This window comes from Ictalurus punctatus, chromosome 29, assembly GCF_001660625.3.
Source record: "Ictalurus punctatus breed USDA103 chromosome 29, Coco_2.0, whole genome shotgun sequence".
Lineage (NCBI taxonomy): Eukaryota > Metazoa > Chordata > Actinopteri > Siluriformes > Ictaluridae > Ictalurus > Ictalurus punctatus.
In genome coordinates, this window is record NC_030444.2 from 6,132,302 (window position 1) to 6,144,466 (window position 12,165).

General features: G+C 40.4%; 1 protein-coding gene across 9 annotated transcripts in view; it reads left to right on the forward strand.

Moving 5' to 3' along the window:
- LOC108260767 (collagen alpha-1(XIX) chain) overlaps window positions 1-12,165 on the forward strand; it is a 250,068-nt gene that overhangs the window by 73,346 nt on the left and 164,557 nt on the right. For all 9 annotated transcript variants that reach the window (XR_008393821.1, XM_053677725.1, XM_047152377.2 and 6 more), the window contains 3 exons: window positions 6,151-6,180; window positions 8,924-8,950; window positions 10,071-10,124. Coding sequence is in view for 8 of the 9 variants with exons in the window: in XM_053677725.1 (XP_053533700.1) it covers window positions 6,151-6,180; window positions 8,924-8,950; window positions 10,071-10,124 (111 nt within the window). In the remaining variant the exon portion in view is untranslated. The remainder of the gene's footprint in view (window positions 1-6,150; window positions 6,181-8,923; window positions 8,951-10,070; window positions 10,125-12,165) is intronic.

Here is a 12,165-nt window from a genome sequence, read left to right on the forward strand (position 1 = left end):
AGGTGTTTTATGTTTTTATACGAATCCATTTTAAAAGTATTGTTCCAGTGCACACATGAGAAAAATTGTACATTCTGTACAGTAGGTGAGTATTGGGGACATGTGGTGCTTTTAATTTTGTGAGCTTGGCCACATACAGCTCACATGTCCTTTAAAACTGGAGCTAATAAAAAGCCAGTTTAGCTCAGACAGCAATAGATATGAACCAAAGCATTGTAACTGAGGTAGTGGAGTCTTAATAAAAGTGAAGCTGATAGGGTTGAGTACTGGTGTAACTCGTTAGAATACAGATATTCATCATAGCAAGTGTGAGACCTGAGCATATGTGTTTTTGGGAAGTGCAATTTGCAGGGTATCAATGTAGGACCATCTGCAGCAGCAGAAAGTCATACATGCAGAAAGCTCCAAGCAGTATCAGAATGAATTGAGCAGATTACTCCTAATCTACCTGATTCATTCTGGGGGTGAGCCACAATGGGAGGAGCCACAACAGTAGAAGTGTGTTAACACCTTGGTGCCCGATACCACAGCACACCTTCAAAGATCTTGTGGAGCCCATACCAGAGGTTTTTTGGCAGCACGATGGGGACCTACATAATATTAGGCTTGTCCAAATGAGTTGCAGCAAACTTTAAACAAGCTTCGACATGCCTTATCTTTATTAATGGAGACTTGCAAGGTGAGCATGAGCAGTGGAGCTCATTGCCTATTGTTTTTTCTGTGATGATGGTACCTGCTGCCTTCAAGTGTTTCTGGAGCTTGGCTTGGCTTGGCTACTCTTTAGCCCTTGGCTCTTGGGCTACTCTTCTGACTATTGTTCTGACTCCCTGGTCACTAAACTAGGAGCTCCTGTGCGTGGCCGGTTGATGACAGAGTGATGTTGCTTCCACTTGTGGATAATGGCCCCAATGGTGCTTACTGGATGATTCAGAAGTTTTGATATACGTCTCTATCTGATTCCATCAATATGTTTTGCAACAGGAAGGTTGCAAAGGTCTTGGGAGCGCTCTTTGCTTTTCCCATCATGAGATGGGAAATCTCACCTTGGTAATGAAAAGCCTTTTTATAGACCATCAATTTACTAACCCAGCTGATATTAATTTACACAGATAGGAGGTATAATTACTTACAGTTATCAGCTGATTCCTTGCCTTACCTTGCCTTGAAGAATGTCTGGGTTACGCATGTAACCCTGTTCCCTGAGAGATGTCAGGGCCAGCAGAAGAGCTACCTTTAGAGTCAGAAGCTTCACAGAGGCTGACTGTAAGGGCTCAAATTGGGCCACTGACAGACCTTCCATGACCACAGAAAGGTCCCAAGAAGGTATGCACGGCCTGCAGATGGGCCTCAGCTGCCTGACACCAAGCATAATCCTCAAAGTTAGAGGATGTTGCCCCACAGAGGCTCCATCAACAGGGGTGTGGCTGGCTGGAATGGTGGCCACGTAAACCCTGATTGAAGAAGGAGCCCACCCCGCTGAGAAACGTTCTTGTAAGAACTCCAGGACTGTAGCTATTGCTACAGTCCAGGAATTGCTACCAATTCCTGGGCCTCAGCCTCTACCGCAACAGGATTTCTGCCCTTATATTCCCAGAATGTACATTGCACTCACTGACAAACATTCCTTCTGCCCAGAGAAGAATTAGTTGTGCGTGCCTGAACAGGGGGCGTGGACATAATCCTGGTGGTCAATATATGAGACCACCGTTGTGTTGTCTGTAAACACATGGTGACCTTTCAATTGAGGAAGAAGGAATTTCAGTGCTAGAAATATGGCCCACATTTCTAGGCAATTTATATGCCGCTCCAGATGAGGGCTGCTCCAGAGACCGTGAGCTGGACAGCTGTCTAAAACCATGCTCCAGCCTGTGAGGGAGGTGTCTGTCATTACCGTCTTGCGCTAAGGAGACACCCATAGAGTCTGACCCAAGGCTAGAAACTGGGGACACTCAAATTCTCAGAGCACGTAGGCATCGCTGCGTGACACATTACTCTCAGAGGTTTCATCCTTGGATGAAACCCCCAACTTCTCAGCCACCACTGAGCGGTCTCCTGTGCAATAGGCCCATCAGCTCCAATAGTCTCCCAAGATCCAGCTTTATCTTGCTCAGTGTTGATAGGATTGACCCTACACATGTTGGGGATAGAAACGCCCTCATCGTATCAGAATCCTTATAACCCCTAGAAAAGTTGTCCACTGCACTGGGGAAAGCATACTTTTCTGAGGTTAAACATGAGCCCTTAGCTCTTCATGTGGGCGAGGACAACATCTCGATGTTGAACCGCCATTTACCTGGATCGTGCTAGAATTAACCAGTCGTCCAGGTAGTTTGGTACACAGATGCCCTGGAGTCACAATGGAGCCAGAGTGACATCCATGCACTTTGTGAAGGTGCGAGGGGATAAAGCTAGCGATATTTCTATGTGGAAATATGCACCTTTTAGATCTATTGTCACAAACCAGCCCTCAAACTGAATCTGTGGAATGATAAGTTTGGGTGTCAGCATCTTGGACCTGTATGTCTGAAGAGTACAGTTCAGATGGTGCAGATCTAAAATTAGCCGCATACTCCTCTATTTTTGCGGACCAGGAAATAACGGCTGTAAAAACCTCCCTCCCTCAGGGAACGGGGTACATGTTCTATGGCCCCTTTGTCCATGAGGGATCTTACTTCCTGTGCTAATGTCAGACTCTGGTCTATGCTGACTACTGTGGTGAGCACACCTCTGAACCGGGGGGGTCGAGCTCTAAACTGGACCTGGTAACCCTTTTCTACCGAAGACAGTGCTGGTGAACTCGACACAACAGGAAGGAATTGGCTGAATGCCGCCATATGTCGAGCTCACTCAGCAGGTCTACTTGGTAGGCCTGCAGCACTGTCATTGTCTGCAGTGACCCACAAGCAAGACTACTACTGCATAGGCCTTGCCCACCAATGCCACGATGGCCTTACACGGTTGCTTGGATGGCAAAGCCAGCCCCCCTAATTACCTGCCGTCGATGGAGATAGGTAGCTCACAAGCACCTCCTCCACCTTCAGCATAGCTAAATTGCCATGCCGTTCATTCCCCACAATGGCCGAATAATCCAACATTATGGGGTTATAAATACGGCTTATGCATGGTTTTCCCCCAGAAGCCAGAAATATTTTGTCATGCACTTCTGGAAGAAAAGGGAGTTTTCTGCAGTGTGTGGGATTTACTTTCACTGGGGAGAAAAATTCTCATCCAGCCTTAGTAATCACTTCAAGCAGCTCTTTATATGCTGCTCTCAGTTTTTAGCATGTCCTTCTGGCTCCTCGGAGTCAGAGAGGAATTCTTATTATTATTTTTGTGTGTGTGTTTTCTCTCTCTCTTTTTTCCCTTTTGGATTTCCATAGCGGAAGGAGGATCCGCGAGGCTCTGAAACCCAACTCGCTTCGACTTCCAAGAACAGCGCGAGTCGCGTCCTAATGTAGGCATTACCATGCGCAGCTTCTCGAGGCTGCCATCGCATGCTACACCCCCTAGACATTTCACCCAGAAAGTGTGCACTATTCCCCGTGATGAAACGAGAGCAAGCCGTAACACACTGAATTCCTGAATTCTCACACTCTTATTTTTCTCTCTCGCCCATTCCTTTTTTTCTTTTTGTTTGTTTCTTTACACAAACGACCGACATGCAGTCTTTCGCTGAAGACAATAAGGCTGATGGCGTGGTTCACAGGTGCCATATTTATATCACGCATCGCGCTTAATTGCCACGTCACCTGATCATAGCAGGCCTATAAATAGGCATGATTTTACACAAGCTTCAAATGCCGGTTGTGCGCGAGAGGCGCTCCCATAGTGTTATGCTAAGCGCAACGTTGAAGTTCCATTTGAAATGGAACTGCTTTTTCTTAGCATGTTCAGTACTTTTTTCCTGTGTCATTCCACTTTATTACGCATAACTTTATTTATGGATTTTTATGTTGTGAATTCTTTATATTTCAAAATTTCTTGAGTTAATACCGAAGTCTGGTGGAAGTTTCATGTGAATAACCTCTTTGGAAATATATTTACTGAAAAAAATGTGACGCATTCAATACTTATTTCCCCCACTGTATACAGCAGCTTTTTTCAGTTGTTGTTTGTTTTGGGGGGTTCTTTCCTTCAGTCTCCTCTTCGGGAGGTGAAATGCATGCTCAATTGGGTTAAGGTCTGGTGATTGACTTGGTCTGTCTAAAACCTTCCACTTTTTCCCCCTGATGAAGTCCTTTGTTGTGTTGGGAGTAAGTTTCGGTTCAGTGTCTTGCTGTATGATGAAGCTCTTCACAATTAGATTGGATGCATTTCTCTGTAAATTGGCAGACAGAATTTCTGTAAACTTCTGAATTCATTCTGCTGCTACCATCTTGAGGTACATCATCAAAAAAGATTAGTGAGCTTGTGCCAGAAGTAGCCAAGCAAGCCCAAGCCATGACACTACCTGTGCTTGATGAGTTTGTATGTTTTGGATCATGAGCAGATCCTTTCTCCACACATTGGTATTTCCAACACTTTGGTAGAAGTTAATCTTGGTACGAGAACGGTTGTGGCATATGTCTGTATTTTTTGCGAATTCCACTTCTGTGGTTTACATTTTGTGATATGGCCTCTATATTTCTGCTCTCAAAGTCTTCTTTGAATGGGGGATTGAGGTTCCTTCAGCAGCTCTCCACTTCCCTCCAGATGCTGACACTGAGTGTTGAAATTTTTTTCTCCACAGCTCTCACAATGTTTCTGTCATCAGCTGCTGTGTTTTTTTTGTGACTGACACGTTCCATGTCTGGTTGTTAATACACCAGTGGTTTCTTTCTTTTTCAGGACATTCCAAATTGTTGTACTGGTTATGCCCCATGCTTGTGCATTTGCTCTGATCGATTTCGCACGGAGGCTTAGTGGTTAGCACGTTTGCTTCACACCTCCAGGGTCGGCGGTTTGATTCCCACCGTGGCCCTGTGTGTGCGGAGTTTTCATGTTCTCCCCGTTCTGCGGGGTTTCCTCCGGTTTCCGGTTTGGACATGATTGGCATGCAGTACCATAGGTACCGATTCTAATGACGGTACCGGGGTTGCATGGTTCTGGAACTGAAGGGGGCAACAAATACGCGTAAGTGTTTTAGTCGGTCCACAAGTGATAAAGAAGAAGAAGAATGCCTACAAGCACACGGGAAAAACTACATAAGTTTAGCTCTGCCCCGACTCATTGAGAGGAAATGTGGCAGGAGTCAAATATGGAAATACTTCACATTTGATGTTGATGACAACAAACATATAATTGATGCTCTGAAGCCGATCCCATTGTTCATTTCAAACAAAGCGAGGAAACACCTCGAATTTGGTGAAGCACCTGAATGACGGCCCTATATTATGTTTGTTTGAGGCAGCTGGCATTGTGGCTGTGAAACCAGCTAACGTTATGCTCCATGTAATTTGTTAACGATGCTAACGCCTTGCAATGTTATAAACTACCTTCTAATGGGCCACCAGCCATCGCCATTCAGCCCGTGTCCTGTCAGCACAATATAACCTAATGTCACAAATAATTATTCAAATGTTAATGGTTTTAATAAATCTTTTTGGCCTGCCAACATATCAATGAATTTAAACTAGTGTGTATGCGCGTGTGCGTGTGCACCTTAGAGTTTGTAGCCTCCACGGCTGGCATCGTCTTTGGTATCGAGTATCGTGTACTTTTGGTGGTATCAGTACCGACTACTAGATTTTTTGTATTGTGACATCCCTTGTCTTATATTCGTATTTTGATCTCAAACCGAAATATCTTCAGTGTATACACAAATTGCAAATTGTATATGCAAATTGTCCTTGCTATTACAATACTTTCAGAGGGAACTGTACATTTTTTTGACTTGCTGTATAAAAATTTTTACTGACATTTTTTGATATATAATGGTAAGTCTATGTTATTTATGGACTTCCATAGACTGTATTCCAGAGGTTGACCTGTTATTTACTGTTTAACAAATAGAACAATCCACATAAATACATAAATAGTTAGTATTACAATAAAGTGGTATTGAACCTCAGTCATGTACACTGTAGTACACATAGAAATGTTTTCTGCAGACCTTTTGACAATTTCATGTATCTGTCTTATCTCACATATCTGATCTCCTCCTCATTATAGAATATTAAAGAAGGTCAGAAAGGAGACCAGGTAAATGCATTTTATATTATCTATGAATACATAAGTGAAATACAGGTGCATCTAAAAAAAATTTGAATATCATGGAAATGTAAATTATTTTTAGTAATTTAATTTAAAAAGTGGAACATATGGAACTACAAACATACATATTTGTAGTCAAGTATATAAAGTGCCCTCCACTTATATTGGCACCCTTGGTAAGAATGAGCAAAGAAGTCTGTGAAAAATTGTCTTTATTGTTTAACCTTTTGATCTTTTGGTAAAAAAGAAATCACAAAAATACTCTGCTGTCATGGATATCAAACAATTGCAAACAAAACACAGGTTTATCAAAAAAAAAATCTTTGTTAAATATAGGTGTGCAACAATTATTGGCACCATTTTATTCAATACTAAAATGCTACCTCCCTTTGCCAAGATAACAGCTCTGACTCTTCTTCTAATGCCTGATGAGGATGGAGAATACATGGCAAGGGATCTGAGACCAGTCCTCCATACAGAATCTCTCCAAATCCTTCAATCCTTTTGAGGTCCACGCTGGTGGACTCGCTCCTTCAGTTCACCCCACAGGTTTTCTATGGGTTTCAAGTCAGTAGACTGGGATGGCCATGGCAGGACCTTGATTTTGTGGATAGTAAACCATTTTTGTGTTGATTTTGTTGTATGTTTTGTATCATTGTCCTGCTGGAATATCCAGTCATGGCCCATTTTAAGCTTTCTGGCAGAGGCAGTCTGGTTTTCATTTAATATCTGCTGATATTTGAGTCCAGGATGCCATGTGTCCTAACAAAATGTCCAGGTCCTCTGGCAGAAAACAGCCCCAAAACATTAAAGAGCCACCACCATATGTAACCATGGGCATAAGGTACTTTTCCATATGGCTACCTCTCTGTGTGTGCCAAAACCACCTCTGGTGTTTATTGCAAAAAATTTTAGTGTTTATGAGTACATTCTTTCACTCAAAATATGACACCCTGCTACAGCCCCTCCCCCTCCTCCTGCTCCCACTATTCACTCACTCATTGCAACAGAGACGGCTCCTGTCCACTTCTCAGACCCCTTTAGTGTCTCTCTCTCCGACCTCATCTAATGACATCATCTATTGACATTTAGTGACTTTCTATTGAAAATTGTTGGCAACAGTGCTCCTGTCACTCACCTGGAATATTCTGATGTTACGGTGAAGACAAAGCAATGCCTGGGAAATGCAAATTTAGTCCAGCATGGCTGGAAAAGTTGGCAAATAAAGATTGGTTGTTGTTTAATTTATTATTTTGGAATTTAAAAAGAAAAAATAAATAATATGTTTGAATGAAATCTCTTGTGAGGGGCACGGTGGCTTAGTGGTTATTACGTTTGCCTAACACGTCCAGGGTTGGCGGTTCAATTCCTGCCACCGCCCAGTGTGCGTGGAGCTTGCCTGTTCTCCCTGTGCTTCGGGGTTTCCTCCGGGGACTCCGGTTTCATCCCCAGTCCAAAGACATGCGTTATAGGCTGATTGGCATCTCTAAATTGTTTGTAGTGTTTGAATGTGTGTGTGTGTGTGTGTGTGTGTGTGTGTGTGTGTTACACTATGCAGGGTGTCATGGTCGCAGGGAGCCTATCCCAGGGGATTCAGGGCATGAGGTGGGTGCCCTGAATCCCCTGGGATAGGCTCCATGCGACCCTGTGTTGGATAAGCGGTACAGAAAATAAATGGATGGATGGACACCTCTTGTATAGTCCTTGAAAATAAAACAAAAAATGGTGCTTTAAAGGTCCTTGAAAGTCCTGGAATTTCATTATAAAGAATCTCTACAAACCCTGATTTCCAGTTGATTGGACTTCTTAATTATTGCCCCAGTGGTGCGATTGTGCTATTTTCTTATAGCCACTTCCAATTTTGTGAAGCTCAACAACCTTTTGCCACACATCACTGTGCATTCCTTGGTCTTACCCATAGTTATGAATGACTAAGGGAATTTGGCCTATGTGTTACTTCATATTTATACCCCTGTGAAACAGGAAGTCATGGTGGAGCAATTTCCTGTTCCTAGTCACCCAGTTGTACTAAAAAAATATTATATGTCAATGGGAATATACTTCAATTATATTTTTCTCATATGAATTCATAGGGGTGCCAATAATTGTTGCACACCTATATTTAACAAAGATTTTTTTTATAAACCTGTTTTGTTTGCAGTTGTTTCATATCCATGAGAGCAGAGTATTTTTGTACATTTTTTTTACCAAAAGATCGAAAGGTTAAACAATGAAGACAATTTTTCATAGTCTTTTTTGCTCATATTTGCCAAGGGTGCCCGTCACGGATTTCCTCTCACGCTGAGATGTTATTGGTTCTTTCCTAATGTTTCAGCTGTTTTGTATTATCCCTCTTTATTAATAATTTATACAAATATTTTTAGCCTTGTGTATCTTTGTTTGATGCAAAGTATTGAGAGTTTCTGTGTTTTCTCCTGTTTTTGTCCACATGTTTCTGAGTCTTGTTTTGGTCTAGTATACCCTGTTTGCTGATTACCTGACCTTTTGCCTATTTATGACCACGTGTTTTGCCTTTCGATTTGGATTTGTCTGCCTGTCTCTTCATAAAGCTTTTACTGCACTTGCATCCATCTCTAAAATCCATTACATGACCGTGCCAATATTAGTGGGGCACTGTAAATTAAAAATAAATATCAATAGTAATAATATAATAGAAATGTTGCACCAGGTTCTCCAAAGAGTAAATGACATTTACAGAAACTCTTCACAGGGTCCCCCAGGTGTTGCTGGAGAAAAGGTAAGCTGTATCATATTACCACATACAAGTAATGGACTGTAAATTGGTTAGTGCTCCAACCAAGTAATTTATGATATACAACTTCTTTTTTGGATAGGGCACTTTATTGCTCAGCAGCTTTAATTAGCACACACAGAAAAATAACCTGGTTCTTGAGCAACATTCCCACTATCTTCAGGTTATCTTCACACTGTCTTCTTTGGAATATTACACAGCATATTATTCATTTTCTGAAGCATCAGTGGAAAACTGAAGTATTTATTGAACATCTATAATGATGGAGCTTTATATATTCCTTTGCCCCCCCCCCCCCCCCCCCCCCCCAATTGATGGGAAAAAGTATTTGCCCCATCCTGATTTCTTCTGTTTTTGTGCATATCTCATTGTCTCCGAAATTAAAACAAAGTCTAAGACACAACAAAGGTTGAGTAAACACAAAATACATTTTTTAAATCATAATGTTATTTATTGAAGCAAAAAAGATATCCAATACCAACTGGGCCTTTGTGAAAATTTATTTGCCCCCATAGTTACTAATTCCCCAAATCTGTGAAACTGCCTTCGTAATGGGGATCAGCTGGACTATACGCAACCAGGCCTGATTACTGTCAGCCCTGTTCAATCAAATCAACACTTAAATAGAACTTTTTCAACAGCACAAAGATGGTTAAAAGGTGTTACCCAGTAACACACTATACCAAAATTGAAATAAATTCGAGAAAGGATGAGGAAGAAGGTAATTGAAATACATCAGTCTATTTACATCAAATGATGAAATACATCAAAGCTATTTCAAAGGCTCTGGGACTCCAAAGAACCACAGTGAGAGCCATTATCTCCAAATGCAAAAAACAAAAAACAGCATAGTAGTGAACCTTCCCAGAAGTGTCCGACCTTCCAAAATTCTTCCAATAGCATAGTAACTGCTCATCCGTCAAGTTTCACAGCACTATATATATATATATATATATATATATATATATATATATATATATATATATATATATATATATATATAATGCACATATCCTAATGTGATGCTCATTATTTACATATGTGAATTTGTGTATGCTCATTTTATGATTATGCGTATATCTATGCCTCTCTTAATCCACGTCAGGGAGAAGCTGGTTTACCTGGTCCACCGGGAGCCCCAGGAAAAGAGGGGAAAAGGGTGAGTAAACAGGAGCAAATTACTGCATAAGTTGTTGAGTAATATGGTTTTGACATTGTGTTTGACATAGCTGTCAGCTGATCTTTACCATGAGATCGCTTCTAAATTAGTGTGTTGTAAGAGAATAATTGAGTATAAATGTATGAGCTTGGTCTTAAGCATTCAGAAGCAGTGCTCATATTTTGATAATGAAAACTCAGCTTGAATGGCCAGGGTCAAGAGTCTGAATTATGGCACACATGGTAAAATCCACTAGTGCGCCATTCCAAAGGTGATTTATGGTTAGATGACCAAATATGGTCAAATGCCTAGAATGAAAAATACATCTCTATCTAGCCTGAAGTATGATATTAACCAGTTTGGATTTCATCAGACAGGATAAATGGTTGCTTTGTAAGTAACAGACACTGTAGTTGATTACTTTATTATCTTGTTTTTGTCTTTATTAAAGCTGCAACAACTAATCGATAAAATCGTTAATAATCGATTATGAAAATCGTTGTCGACGAATCTCATTATCAATTAGTTGGTCTGTGTGCGGCACGGGGGAGATTTACTCATTACATTACTCCTCTTCCGAAAACACCCTTCGGAGAGTAAATACTAAAGTTTTGTCCGAAATGAAGTACTGTACACTATGCACTGTGCACTCTACCGTCTAATGTGTGGACTTTAGAGAGGTAATATCATCTCAAATATACCACTAGCGGGTTTTTACTAACGGAACTATAAGCCGCTTCTAGGCGACGGCGCATGACGTCATACGCACGCTAGCATTAGGATTCCTAATGATTCACGGACAATGACTTTCTTCAGTTTACTTTCTGTCAGCGTTACCTTTTATTCCCAACATGACCTCAGTCACCATCAGATGGAGGCGAAAACATCACTGTGAAAGAACATTCTCTAAGGCAGGGAGCATTTTATTTTAAACACTGCGGAGATCAAACAGTGCTGCACGAGCACAAACATCTTTATATCCAAAATGCTCCACTGTGTATAAGGGGCAGGGGAAACTGGTGCGAGTTGCTTAAAAGTTTAGTTTAATTCAAGTTAATTGTCATTATATGCTGTATTTGCACGCTTGTAGTGTAAATTCTGTTGTTTATTATAACGGAAGTGATGTGTTAGTAATGAGCCCGCGTTGCTCCTCACGCGCAGTGTAGACGCAGTGATGCAGAGTGAAGCGCCAGTAAGATCTGTAATGTCTAATTAAAACACTATGATCACAAGTAAACACAAGCAAAATAATATTCCTAAAGGCAGTGAGTAACAGAAACCACAAGCTGCAATGAAAGGGAGATTTTATTATTAATTTAGGACTGTAAATTTATTCGGTGCTTTTATATAATGCTTATATATATGCTTTTTATTATTTATTCATTTATTTTAGTTTATATTGTGTGTAAGTATCTATGCATTATTTTTTTATGGATGCACAAAAAGCACCGAATTAATTTACAGTCCTAAATTAATAATATAGGTTTATTAGGCATTAGGTTTATCGTATAATATATATATATATATATATATATATATATATATATATATATATATATATATGTATATTGTGTGTGTGTGTGTGTGTGTGTATTGGGTTCTTTTCTGTTTTAGTCTGAAGTTTATATTTGTAACACTCAGTTTGTGGATTTTATTTTAAATAAACAAAAAAGTATACTGAAAGTTTGCCCCACCCCATCCGATTAATCGGAAAAATAAATAAATAAATAAATAAATAAATAAATAAATAATCAGCCAACCAATTAATTATGAAAATAATTGTTAGTTGCAGCCCTAGTCTTTATATACTGTATTTTTTGTATAAAATGGAGCAATGGGGTGTAATATTGTAAATCTGACAGCATGGTGGTATTTTCAAACACACTTTAGCTTGAAATTGCATTTTTCAGGATGGCCTACTGTCTACAAGACCCTTTCTAGCACAGACACAGAACCTAAACTGTATTTTTCAGATTGTAACAGGTGTTAACAAACAGCTCAGTTGTGGCTAACAAACTAAAACAGACATTTAAGGAAACAT